General features: G+C 35.0%; 1 protein-coding gene across 2 annotated transcripts in view; it reads left to right on the forward strand.

Moving 5' to 3' along the window:
• SMARCAD1 (SNF2 related chromatin remodeling ATPase with DExD box 1) overlaps positions 1–13,787 on the forward strand; it is a 70,518-nt gene that overhangs the window by 25,769 nt on the left and 30,962 nt on the right. The window contains exons 5-8 of one of the 2 annotated variants that reach the window (XM_007450022.1): positions 430–496; positions 5,014–5,114; positions 12,072–12,173; positions 13,143–13,224. In XM_007450022.1, coding sequence (XP_007450084.1) covers positions 430–496; positions 5,014–5,114; positions 12,072–12,173; positions 13,143–13,224 — 352 coding nt within the window. Of the gene's footprint in view, positions 1–429; positions 497–5,010; positions 5,115–12,071; positions 12,174–13,142; positions 13,225–13,787 lie in introns of both variants that reach the window. The other variant, XM_007450023.1, reaches the window with a different exon arrangement.

Consider the following 13,787-nt stretch of genomic DNA (forward strand, 5'->3'; position numbering starts at 1 on the left):
CTCTCTCTCTCTCTCTCTCTCTCTCTCTCTCTCTCTCTCTCACACACACACACACACACACACACACACACACACAGTGCCTGGACTCACTCATAGGTAGGAAGTTTTTGAGACTTTAGTGCACAGCCTTGCAATTAAAATAACAAAACCTTGAATACACTGTACATAGACTATGTTTTACTTTTTGCTTTAAAGTGGTGATAAGTAAATCTAATATATTTTAAGATATGCTTAGGTAAGTTCAGACTTTTTAGATAAACCAGATTTTCTGAAAATTTATCATAGGATTTAATGAACTTAAGCTAATATGTATGTATATTTCTCCACTCTGTGTATATTTAATATATTCGTTCTTCAATATTTGGTAACTTTGTGAAAGAATTCTTAAAGTATTATTTTTAAAGCATTACTCTTTTCTCATTTTGTTAGTTAATTGAATCAACCAGCACTATGGATGGAGCAATTGCTGCTGCCTTGCTGATGTTTGGTGATGCAGGTATGCCTGACTTAGTTTCAAGCCATGCTGACTTAACTAGTTATGTAATAAATAGCTTCTCATTTTAATATTACTCTTTAATTTACCAAGCTCCTTCATGAATTCTTATAGGAACCTTAGGAGGTATTAACAGCTTCAGGGTTTTTAGATGAAAATTGTGAAGATTAAGAAGGTTTAAAAAAAAAAAAAAAAAAGGTTAAGGGAATTACCTGGGGTCATACAGCTACTTGGGAACTGGATTTTCTAGGTTGATTTTTTTTCCCCAAAAAAGGGAAGGGGGCAGTTTTTTCATTGGTAATTTTGCTTGTTCGCTACAGATCAAGTCTCATATCAATGAAGTTTTGGGAGGTATGTGTTCTTTCTTAAGTGTCCTTTCTAATTGCATTATAGTTTTATTTACATAAATCTGAGTCAGGAACATAATGTCTTAAGGATGTCCTAGCTGGTAATCAGCATTCCTACATTTAGTAAATATTTACTCTGTAATCCAGGCTTAGAATACAAAAATAAATACATTTAAAGGAGGTTGCATTATAAAAAACACCTCCAGTTTTTTTTTAGTAAATGTTATCTAGATTTTTTTTTTGTACATACCAAAGAAGTAAAAATAACCTATAATCTCACTACCAAATAAAGTATTTAAGGAATGAAAGCACACCTACACACTATTATACAACACACACACATTAGATTATAAAATATGATTATAGTATTGGTTTGCATTTTAAGAAAAATCATTTGATGATTTACCATGGATAACTTGTCAGTGCAATCAGATTTATCTAATGAAAAAATGCCTCCATAACATTCCTCTGTGACTGCCCATAGGATTAGTTTATTAACTGTTTCTCTGTTAATTAGCATTTATGGTTACATTATTTCATTAACTGTAGTACAAAAGTAAATAGCCTTGTAAGTAAATCTTTATGTTATTATTTCTATAGGCTAAACTTCAAACTAGGATGCTGAATCAAAGAGTATGCACATTTTAAAATTGAACATGCACTTCAGTGTTAATTTTAAAAGTTCTACCAATTTATGCGTCCATCGACAGTGTGAATGGGCGCCCGTTTTCCTAAGTGGGTAGTTATACAAAAATAGAAAACACCATAATGTGTTCTCATGGGCCCATCATCTTTCTTCAACAATTATCTACCTCATATTTACCCCCCTAAATAGATTGTATTGGAGCAGATCCAAAGATGATGATATTTTATCCACATGATCTCTCATTCATAACCAAATCTTACCATTCTTCCTTTTCCTTTACTTACTACTGTATAACCTTGGGCAGTGTTGCCTAACTTTTCTGTCTGTCTCCATTGCAGGAAAATAGTATGATAATAGTATCAAACTCTTAGATTGTTATGAAGAAGTGATAAAGTTATTGTAAATTTCTTATAGTGAGTGGCACATAGTAAGTACATAGTACATGTTAGCATTTCTTTGTTCTTAAGGGCCATCTGATAATAGGAAATGGTACAGGAGAAGGTTGAGTGTGTCTTCATGACAGTATCCCTACTGTAAAAGTTCCTGAAAAATGGTAGGCTCAGTTAACATTTGTTGAGTTGCTAAATGGTTTGGGGCATTTTACATATTCTTTCTTGTCTTCATAATATCTCAGTATTCCAGAATCTTTCCAATGAAAAATTTGTTGAATAACTTTATTCCACAGCAGTGTCTATAATCTTTTTTCTCTTGAGCAATTTATGTCATTCCACTTTATTCATTAATTTAACAGATATTTATTGTGCACCTACTGCTGGATGCCAGATGCTATTTTAGGCACTGAGGGTACATGCCGAAACAAAATCGACAAAACCTCTGCCCTCATGGAGTTTACAGTCCTTATTAAGTTTGAACTTAAGCTGAGTTTTTTTTATTCTCATTCTTATACTAGACTTTGATATAATTTCTTTTTTTTAGTGTTAAGTGGCAAATTACAAGGAAAGAAAAAATCAGGTTTTTCTTGTTTTTTTTAAGTAAACTTCCGTGCTTCCTTTTAGAACAGACAGGATAGTCATATATCAGTCATCCTTATCTTTAGAATAGTACACTTTTGAGGTACTGTATAGAATGACAGCTTTGTCTCACCAACAAAAGGCCTGTAAGACATCTTGGACAGTTCCACAAATCTTAATGTTGGACATTGGTTTTACCACAAATTACAATCTTTTATAGACAGTATCATCCTGCATGTTAAACAATAAGGGTATCTTTTTTGCATTGCCTTCTGAAAGTTTTCATTTATGAATACTAAGTTATAAAAACAAAAATGTGTGTCTGAAGTTTTACCCTGCTTTAAAAGGTAAAAATATGAATTTACTGATGTTGTTCCATTTCTCTATATATGTATAAGAGTAGGCAGAACATTTTTATGTGACTATCATCCTGTTATTTTTGCTGTTTTGTAACCTTCTTTATTTCTAAAAGTCTACTCACTTCTTTATAACAGTGTATCCTGACTTGTCTAATAGCTTATTAATGGGCACTTAGATACTTAGTTAAAAAATTTTTATGTATGCCTAAGCAAACATTCTCCATCAGTTTTGTAAATAAATTCCTAGAAAAAGAATTGTTGGACTGAAAGAAACACACATCTAAAATTCTGAGATGTATTATTTAGACTACCTTCCAGAAAGACTAACAATTTATAATGTTTAGAAGTGGCTGTTTACCCACAGTCTGCTACAACTGTCCTTTTAATCTTAGGATGAAAAAAAGGGGTACTTTATTTTACCTGTCTTTAGTTATTAATGAGGTTGACCATCTTTTTATTTTTTCCTGTTGAACTGCCTGTTTGTGTTCTTGTTCATATTTTCTTTTTGTAGTTTCATATTTTATTTTTAAATATTGAATTTAAGTAAAATATATTTTTATTTGGGGTGTGAGGTACATGTCTAACCTACTTTTTTTCTTCCTGAAATTGATGATGGGTTCACCCCAAAAAAGGTGGGAGTGTATGAGACACGTAATTGGGAAGTGGTATTTAACATAGAATGTTAACTTGTTTTCTTTAGATACATGCACAATTTTTGGTTAATAATTATAAATATATATGTAGGTAACTAAGCATTGTATGCTCTTATGTAACCTTTTGTACTAAATTTTTAGTTACATGTTTTCTCCCATATATATTTGCAGATTTATGCCTGTAGCCATTTTATATACATGTAAAAATTTGATGCCATAATATTAACCACAGAAAGATATATAAACAGATAATTAGGGCTGAAGAATTCTTTATTGACCAAGAAAAAGGTTTTGTTCTTTTTAAGAAAGGATTAAACATGTCTAGGTGACATGGCATAAATCACCTAGTTTGAAGCTTTTTTTCAGACTTTGAATATTAGGATATTACTAATGGTATTCACTTAACCCCAGCATATATAGATGATAGAGTGGTGGTTATATTTTCCTCTTTTTAAAGTGGATGCTGGCAATTAGTTGGCATATGCAGAATGCACATTTACTTTATGAAATAAAGGGGAAAAAAATTTAAGCATGCATACTTAAAGCATGTAATTACTGTACATTGAAATGTTGATGGCATTCAATTTTGTTATAGCCATATTATGAAACTTTCATGCTTACAGCTTAAAAGCTGTCATGTCTGTATTTATTTTCAATATTATATTTCTACAAGTTTTATTTCTAACTGCATAGTTAGGGTACTGATATAATTAATACTGAAATCTTAAACCTTTGTAAGTAAGCTTTCAGCAACTGCTTTCATACTAGCACTGCAGTATGTCTCTGGAATTCACTCTCTGAAAGCGAAGGTACTGAAGAAGTATATGAATGTATACACAGTAAAAAATACGCAGCATAGCCTCTCCAGATCTTGTAGATTGAGTTCTTCTCTCAGTCATAACAGAATGTGCAGATTTCCTATTACTGTCATACAGCCCTTTCTTGTGTTATACTTTCTTGTTTTTAGGTTAAGAGCATTAATCGCTTGAGCTCTCTGTATCTCAGTTCCTCCTAATTTGTAAAATGAGTATATACTTACTTTGTAGGTTTCTTGTGGAAAGTAAATGAAACAGCAGTTTATAAAAGTCCCCTGCAAAGCCTGGTACAGTAGACACTTAATTATTGACAATTATCTGATGCTATTCAGATAAGCTGATGGGCTCAATTTTTTTTTTTTCACTACTGAACATTTTTCGCTACTGAACATTCAGGCATTAGGGAGAACCTTTTCTTCCTACTATAGAATTACTTTCAATTTAAAGATATGTATTTTTATCATTAAATAATGTGATGGTTTACAAATAAATACATTTTTACAGTGATTTCTACTTCTGAAAGACTGAAAAGAGGCTCTGTTTATTTTTCCTTCAATTCAGTTAACATTTATTGAATGTACGTCATATGTAGAAGAAATTACATTGGGCCTGATGTCAAGAGAACTGTCTACAAGTATATTCATTATAGTAACATTTTTGCCTTTGTTTTGCATTAATGATTCTTACAATATCTGTGCAAACTTTGAACGTCCTTCTCTGTTTTAGAAGGTGGTGGACCTAGGAAAAGAAAATTATCTTCTTCTTCAGAGCCATTTGAGGAAGATGAATTTAATGATGACCAGTCTATGAAAAAGAAGAGATTGGATCAAGTGAGTTAATTTGAATTGCAACATCAAAATTAGTTGCTTAAGCACAGAATTTGTTGGGTCTGTGGACATACTAAAAATGCACCTCAGTGAATCAGTCTTCTCTCTTACAACTAAGAAAATTTATGGTTGCATCTCGTTTGTGACTGATTTTGCTTTCTTTTTAATTTATCCAGTATTAATTGCTTATCTCTGAGTTATAAACTTAACTTAAAAAATACTCTAGTGGTGTGGTAAAGTACCTTTTGGGGAAAATATACTTTAAGTTTTATTTCATAAAATTTAATAGATACATATGGTTGAACAACACGTAAAACAGCTGTTACCAGTACCAGCACCATTTCATACTCCTCAGTGACAACTACTTATAATTCTTATAGATGACTCCTTTGATATTTAACTGCTTATCTAAAAATAATAGTGGTTATGCTTTTACTGGGTTATTCTAGTGTTCCATTAACTTTTCTTTATGGAGTAGATCTACTAAGAGGCCTCCCAGTGAATCTAGACATAGTCCTCCCTGTCTGTATTCATGACAGCACAATTTCTTTTTGGTAATCAAAATCAAAATCAGTCACCCCAACTAGCACAGTAACCTCCCCCTTTGCCTGTGATTTGATACATGAAGCCATAAATAGCAGATAGCTGTCTGTACCCTAATTTAATGGGATAGTTGTTGTGTCCCTCCATAGAAATATTCTTGCCCTGAGAACTAATAACGATAGGAAGTAAAAATTCTGTGAGTTTTAGGTGTGAGGAACTACTAGTATAAGAGACTAGGCCCACGTTTTAGTTTACAGACCTACGTATAACGGCTGTAGAAGAAATAGCATCATATTGATTGCTGATTCAAAGCATTTACTTTGCTTGTACATCTGTTGAACAGCATGTTAGCCTTGTAAGGTGTTATCAACAGGTTCACATTCTGAATTTTCATTGTGATTCCACTCTTCTGTATGCCAGCTCCTTCTAGGTATTGAGGCACATGGTGAGATCAGTGAATCCCATGCACATGAATCCATTGATGGGCTTTTCTTCCAGTGAAATTAGCTCCCCTGGCCAGAAACGTTGACTATTGTGTCACAGTGTACTGTGACTGAGTTAAGCTTTCTATATATCTGTGTATGATGCATTAGTTTCCTAAGGACAGTGTGACAAAGGACCACAAACTGAGTGACTTAAACAACAGAAATATATTGTCTCACAGTTCTGGAAGCTAGAAGTCCAAGATCAAGGCATCAGAAGGGTTGGTTCCTCCTAAAGGCTGTTCCATCCTTCTCTATCTCGCTGATTAGAGTTGGATTTGAGGGGATAGAAAATGAAGTTGTTGGAGAGCTAGAGTCCCACCCTGATGATCTAACCACAGAAGACTTGGAACAATTTGCTTCTGATGGCTATGTGGATGCAGATGATGATTTGCTGGCAGTCTTTGGTCTTCCTTGACTTGTAGATCTCTGCCTTATCTTCACAGTGTACGCTCCCTGTGTGCTTGTCTATCTCCAAATTTCCTCTTTTTATAGGGACACCGGTCATTGGGTTAGGGGCCCACCCTAATGACCTCATTTTAACTTGATTACCTCAGTAATAATTACCTTAGACCCTGTCTCCAAATGAGGTCATATTCTAAGGTACTGGGCATTATTCAACATAAGACTTTTAGAGGGACACAATTCAATCCATAACTGGTGTTACCAAATCCAGGGGGGTAGGAAAGGCTAATCCATACTCAGAGTAGATTTCTGTTACTGTCCCTTTCATGATGAAAGGGGTCGAATGTAATCAGCTTGCCACCAGACAGTTGACTACATCTCCCAAGGAATGGTGCTGTCATGGGAACTCATTGTTGGCCTCTGCTATTGGCAGGTCAAGTACTCACCAGTAGCAGTAGCCAGATAAATGTTGGTGTGAGAAACTCTTATCTTGTTGATCTGTGTGCACAAACTTAGTCCATGTTGCCATGGCCGTTTGTATATAGACACATTGAGCATGCATCCAAGTGCATCCAAGCATGCATCCAGTCTTATTTTGGTGTTCAAAGAATGAATCATCTTGTCCACGTGATTATTAAAAACTCCTATGCAATAGATACGTTTGCCGAACATTCATATGGGATGCTCTTACGCTTACATTCTGTTCTCAGAAAAACTTCTAAGTCCAACCGTGTACCTCTTCCCCGACCTTCCACCCTTGTTTTTCTCCTTGGCTCTTGTCCATGGTATATCATTGATCTGTACCTCTAACCATCTTTTCTATACCAAATGGGCAATAAGTTGTACTGCCTGAAGTTGTGTACAGTGCTGCCGTCTTAAATGGGATTATATTGTAAGCAGTTGTTCACATTCAGCTGGTTCTAACAGTCATGTAAACTCTGTAAAAGAAGTTCAAGATTTTTCTCCCACTTCATCTGATCATAAAGAATTCTGCAAAGTGCAGTAGATATTGGTTGAAGGAGGCTTTTTTTCTTTTGCCTCCAAAAACCACCTCTCTCATACAGTCTCGTGGTAAAAATGTGTTAGCAGCATTTATGGCTTACTATTTAAAGTGAACATTTAAGATACTAATTACTGTAATTGAAGGTGAGAATGCAGATACGGTTATAGAATTTTAGAAGAGATTTAACATTGGAGCGGCCATTGCCACCAATTTAGAAGCCTGGAGTGATGTAGCAAAAGAGTGTTTGCATTATGTATCGTGGAAAATTTTTCTTGACTTGATTTTTGATTTTGAAGAACTTGAACCTTCAGAGAAATTTTTTTAAATTCACAACAAGCTGTTGGTTTAGGAAAACAGTTGGATTTGAGGGGATAGAAAATGAAGATGTAGACTTGGAACAATTTGCTGCTGAAGGCCATGTGGATGCAGATGATGATGATGACAGTGACAATGAAAATCAAAAGTTTACACCATGACATATTAACAATAAAGTTATCAAGTGTTTTAAATGTTATTGAAAACAGTTTTACTGTTTACTTCAGCCTTTTCTTTACTGAAGATAGTGGCTTTAATGCTGAACATAGTAGGAGAGTTGTTCATGGCATCCAGTTGAATCTTGAACCTAACAGGCAGCTGTATTTGTTTTATTATTTTTCTTAAATATATATTTTTTTAAATTTATTTATCTTATCCATTTTTTGGGGGGCTGCGTTGGGTCTTCATTGCTGCGTGTGGGCTTCAGTAGTTGTGGCACGCGGGCTCAGTAGTTGTGGCACACGGGCTTAGTTGCTCCACAGCATGTGGGATCTTCCTGGACCGGGGCTTGAACCCGTGTCCCCTGCATTGGCAGGTGATTCTTAACCACTGTGCCACCAGGGAAGCCCCAGGCAGCTTTAGTATGAGAGGAGGAGGCTAGCAAAGTTAGCAGACATTTATTGATTTTATTTATTTGTTTATTTTTAAGTTAATATTTATATTTTCAGCCATACAGCAGAGATAGCACAAGGACAGTGAGTCACGCCTTTCCATAACTGTTCATTTTCAAATAACTGTTCATCTACCATTTCATAGTAACTCATAAGCTACAACTCTTCCAATGTTAACATCCCCAAGCAAACTTGAGTTCATATTTATTTTAGTATTTACGTATTTCTTAACCATTTAATGTGTAAAATTATGCTACCCTTCTTTTAAGGTTTCTTCCTTTTTTTAAATGTGTCACTAATGAAGTTTTTGAATGTTATACCTCTAACACAATTTTTCTTAAACACGGTAGCTTTTATTTTCATCATTTTGCACATGCAGTAATTTTTGGAAATGGACGTGTCATGTTATAGCGGAACAGATTGTAGTTGTCAGCAGAAGAGGACAGGACCTTTCTTTGAAGCCATGTGGGTCTCTGCCATGATTTTCCTGTTGGAGATTTCCAGAGACTTCAGTACAACATCCTTATGAGCCACAGATTCTTTGGGAATCACTGCATTTACTTACTGGTCACAAAACCCATGTGGCAAAGGACCTTGCACTGCCCTCTCGACCTGCTACAGAGCCTTGTCTTAATCTGGGCCCCATTCCTGACAGACTTAAGGGCTCTTCATAAACTGATCAGAGCGGCACACACTGTACTGAAGTATATATTGCCTCCAGGATCCAAAGAAGCCCACTGAAGTGTTGTGCCTCTCTCTCAGAGGCACCAGTGCCAGCCATTTGTCTTTTTTTTTTTTTTTTTTTTTTCCAGAGTGGAATTTGCAGCATGCTCCAGATTGGACTCCAGAGTGGAATTTGCAGCATGCTCCCCTGTATAATTCATGAAAGTGGTGGGCCCAGGATTTGAGGGTGGTTATTTTCTACTCTAGCATGCATGTTTCTTACTAAGGTCATCTAAAAATAGCCACTGCTTCCTGCTTATCAAGTCCAATCTGTGTGACATCTTCAGTATAGAGTATCAAAGTGATATACTGTGGACTGTGCAAAACTATCAAAGTCCTTGAGTACTGTTTTATGAAAGAGAGATGGAGATTTACCATAGCTCTGAAAACAGTGAAGGTGTATCCATCACTGACCCTGCCCAGACAAAAGCAGATTGCTTCTACTAGTCTTTTCTAATTACTGCTAGAGTAATAGTCTCATAGTTATATTGGTTTTCTCTAGTAAAAATAGCAGCTGTTATAGCAGCTACAGTTGGGGTCATCACCTGTTTGTTTATGATAATCTAAACTAATTCTCTATGACCCATTCAGCTCTTGTATAGGCCACAGAGGCACATTACCCTGAGATCTGGGATGATGGAGTCAGTCTCTGCAGTTACCTCAGAAATACGGTGTTGCTGCTGCTGCTTCTTCAGAGGGACAATGCTAGTGCCTTAGATTTGGTATTTTCTACAATTATGGCCCTTAATCCATGGGTCAGGGAGCTAATGTGGGATTTCTGGCAGTGACAAATTTGTCAGTTGCAACTCTGCATTCTGAAACCAGAAAAATAACCACAGGATTGATTCATAACCCCTGGACCCACTAAGACGATTTGAGCCCAAAGGTTGTGTATCACCTGGCTTCTGTAAAGCTCGAGCATAACCACTGAACTGCATAGGTATTTTCAGTCACCAGGTGTTAGCAGAGCTGATAGAAGTGTGGGATCCAAGAGCAAAGAGCAGATTGGCACACGACCCACTGAATGTTTAATTTGTGCTGTCACATATTTAATTCCCAAAAGATATTTACTGTTTTCCAAATATTTTAACTTTTTTTCTTAAGGTGAAATTCACATAGCATAAAATTAACCATTAAAAATTCAGCAGCATTTAGTACATTCACAGTGTTGTACAACTACCACTCCTATCTAGTCGCAAAACATTTTTGTCACCCAGTGATAGCATGCTGTATTTTTTAAGCAGTTTCTCCCCATTCTCTTGTCCCTCTAGCCCCTGCCAACCACCAGTCAGTTTTTTCTGTCTCTGGATTTACCTATTCTGAGTATTTCATATAAATGTCATCATAAAATATATGACCTTTTGTGTCTAGCTTCTTTCACTTAGCTTGATATTTTTGAGGTTCATCCATGTTGTAGCATGTGTCAGTACTTCATTCCTTTTTTTAGGGCTGAATAATACTCAGTTTTATGTGCATACTACAATTTGTTCATTCATACTTTGATGACGTTTGACTCATTTCAAATCATGAATGTGCTATGTGAATGACTAAAGTTTAGGAAACGCTTAGGTAATGTTAAAACACTGATCCAGGGTTAGACACCTAAGTTTCTATTTGTACCTCAGCTGGCTGTTATCCATCTGTGACCTTTAAAAGGATTGTTCTTCGAGTTTCAGTTTCTTCATCTGCAAAGCGAGGATGGCGGTATGAATTTTTGATGGCTTCGAAATGCTTTCTCCAAATATTAATGTTTTATTATTCCCCTGCTCAAAATCCTCTTGCTTTCTGAATAAAGACTGACCTCAGTTTGGCACTCCAGACCTTTAAGCAATATTAGCGCTGGTCTAATTTTTAAGCTTTATAGCATATCCACGGTCTCTGTGCTCCAGCTGACACAAGCCACTTACTATTACAAAAACACATCTAGTTTTCTTCTTCCTGCTCCTAACTTACATACCATCTTATGTCTCTGTTGTGTGGAACTTCATCTTATTCCTGTGTGCAAGAAAGGTATCGCTCACAATTCTGATATTTCTCTCATAGTGAAAGAAAAAAATAGTATTGTTGTTGGATAAGAAAGGAGGTAAAAGAGAAAGTATGAAACTGTGCTTTTCTCTCTCATGTTTGTATAGCATGTGGTACAGTTCTTAGCAAAGTAGATAAATGCTTTTAGATTGACTGAAATGCAAGATTTTTCTTATATATGAACCCAAGGAATCTTTTTTTGTTTAAATGTGGAATTTTAACCAGTTTCTTCAAATGAAGTTAAGTGACAGAAGAAAGAGATAGTGTGTATGAGTAGCCACAGTTCCCAAATTAATGTTTAATTTATATATTATTTAGTTTTGTATAAGTTTCTTTGTCATTGTGTCACTTTTGTTGTGACTGAGCAGTTAATATTTAAACCATTCAAGACTGAAGTAAAAGTAAACTTTTTTTCTCTCAGTATTTGAAATTTGTAGAGGATATGAAATTGTCAGCATGGATGAGGTGTTTTGGTTTGGTTTGGTTTGGTTCGGTTCGGTTCGGTTTTTGCCATTAGCTTGGAGAGACTTCAGTATACCTGAATTATTTCGAGTTAGTTTGAGGATCATTCTAGTTGTTTTAGCAGATTTAGCTTATTTTGAGCATTGTATGAGTGAAGTGTGAATTATTGGATATGTAGTCAAGGTCTTTTGAGTGATCTTAAACCAGTAATATTTTTTATCCTTAAGATATAAATCTGTCAATTTTCACATGAACAAAAAGAAACATTTTTGGATTCTTCTTGATCGAATGTGAAAACTTCCAAATCAAGTCAAAATACAAATGTGATTGTCTTAAGACTGTTGTTATCGATGATATCTTAAATTGGTTCTCTTTTTTACCTCCCCATTAGGGAGAGGAGTCAAATGAGTCTGCAGAATCTAGCAGTAATTGGGAAAAACAGGAAAGTATTGTGTTGAAATTGCAAAAGGAATTTCCCAATTTTGATAAAGAGGTGAGTAGTCATGTGCAGAAATTTAATCAGTATGTACTAAATGTTTGTATTACAAAATAGTCTTTTGAGATCAACCATGTGAAAAGCTTAGGGTGAGTTTTGCACTGTTCTGATTAAATATTCTTATTTATCAATATTATAAAATTTCTTTGTACTGCTAGTTTATTTATTTACCTTATTTGCTAACTGTAGTGTCAGCATTATAACGGTAACATCATGTGTAATCATAACAAACATAACTGTAGTAACAACTGTCATCTCATATAAAATGCATATCCTCTACAAAGCCATCTATAATCCCAAGTCACTTGTTTTAGCTTTCTTCATATTCTCATCCTTTAAATTTTTCATGAAGAATTTTAAAGTGTAATACTATATTTCAGTGTCTTAATAAGCTTTGGTGTATTTGGTAGATAGTAAAAATACTTTCAGGGTCAGTAAAGACCCATGCCAAGCATGCCAGTGCTAAAAATGCCTGTGTTTAATCACCTTATTGTACTTGAAAACACATTATTTGTTTAACATTGGGAATACATTTACACTTGTATTGATTTATTCAGGTATATGTACAGGTAGTACATCTGCTAAATTCTGATGAGCTGAATGCAAAGTCTTGTTCTTTGCATATGTTCAAATTACATGTTTTGAAGTTGGCAGTTTATAAAAGCCTAGCTGCATGTTGCAGTTTAACTGAGCAAACATTTTTTCATACTCTAGTGTTCAGAGCACTTCATAGCAAGAGTAGAAATGCAAAAACTATCAAGCTTCCTTCCCTTTGAAGCAATTTACGAAAGTGAAATTAAGTATACAGAAAGCATTTGTAAAGCAACATAAAAACAAGTGTGAAATAATCAGATATGAATTCTATTAAGTTTTCAGGTGATGTACTTATTTTTAAAAGAGCATAAAAGTTTTCAGCAAGTTGCTAATTTTAGATTTTTAATAAAAAGATCAATGACTTATTTCTAGGAATTAAGGGAAGTACTCAAGGAACATGAATGGATGTACACAGAGGCTTTAGAATCTTTAAAAGTGTTTGCGGAAGACCAAGGTAATTATCTGTTCTATGTCATTACAGAAAATTCATACTTCCCCATATATTATATCTTAGTATATAAGAAAATAGTAAACCTATTAGCTAATAACCAGAGAATGGGATTGCACGAGATGTTAGAAACCAGTTCCCAGATGTTTTGGCCTGTTCTTTACTGCAGTGTAGAATGAAGCAATAAACATTTTTTTCTATTTGGCTAACTTTTTTTGATAGTTAAGTCTACTTATAAACTACCATGTTTTATTGAGTACAAAAGAAACATTTTTTTTTTTTTTTACATTTTAACAGCTCTTAGGAAAGATCTTACAATTGCTGGTGTCTTATAATCACTATAACGTAGATGTCCTAGCCTGCACTTACACGAATAGCAAAAGCACCAGTATCAGAAACTTATAAGATGATTATCAGTGGCATGCAAGAAAGTCCCTGATCCCATAGTGGAACATTTTTTTTTTTTTTTTTTTTTTTTTTTTTTTGTGGTACGCGGGGCTCTCACTGCTGTGGCCTCTCCCGTTGCGGAGCACGGGCTCCGGACGCGCAGGCTCAGCGGCCATGGCTCA

Source organism: Lipotes vexillifer, unplaced genomic scaffold (genome assembly GCF_000442215.2).
Source record: "Lipotes vexillifer unplaced genomic scaffold, Lipotes_vexillifer_v1.1 scaffold178, whole genome shotgun sequence".
NCBI classification, from domain to species: domain Eukaryota; kingdom Metazoa; phylum Chordata; class Mammalia; order Artiodactyla; family Lipotidae; genus Lipotes; species Lipotes vexillifer.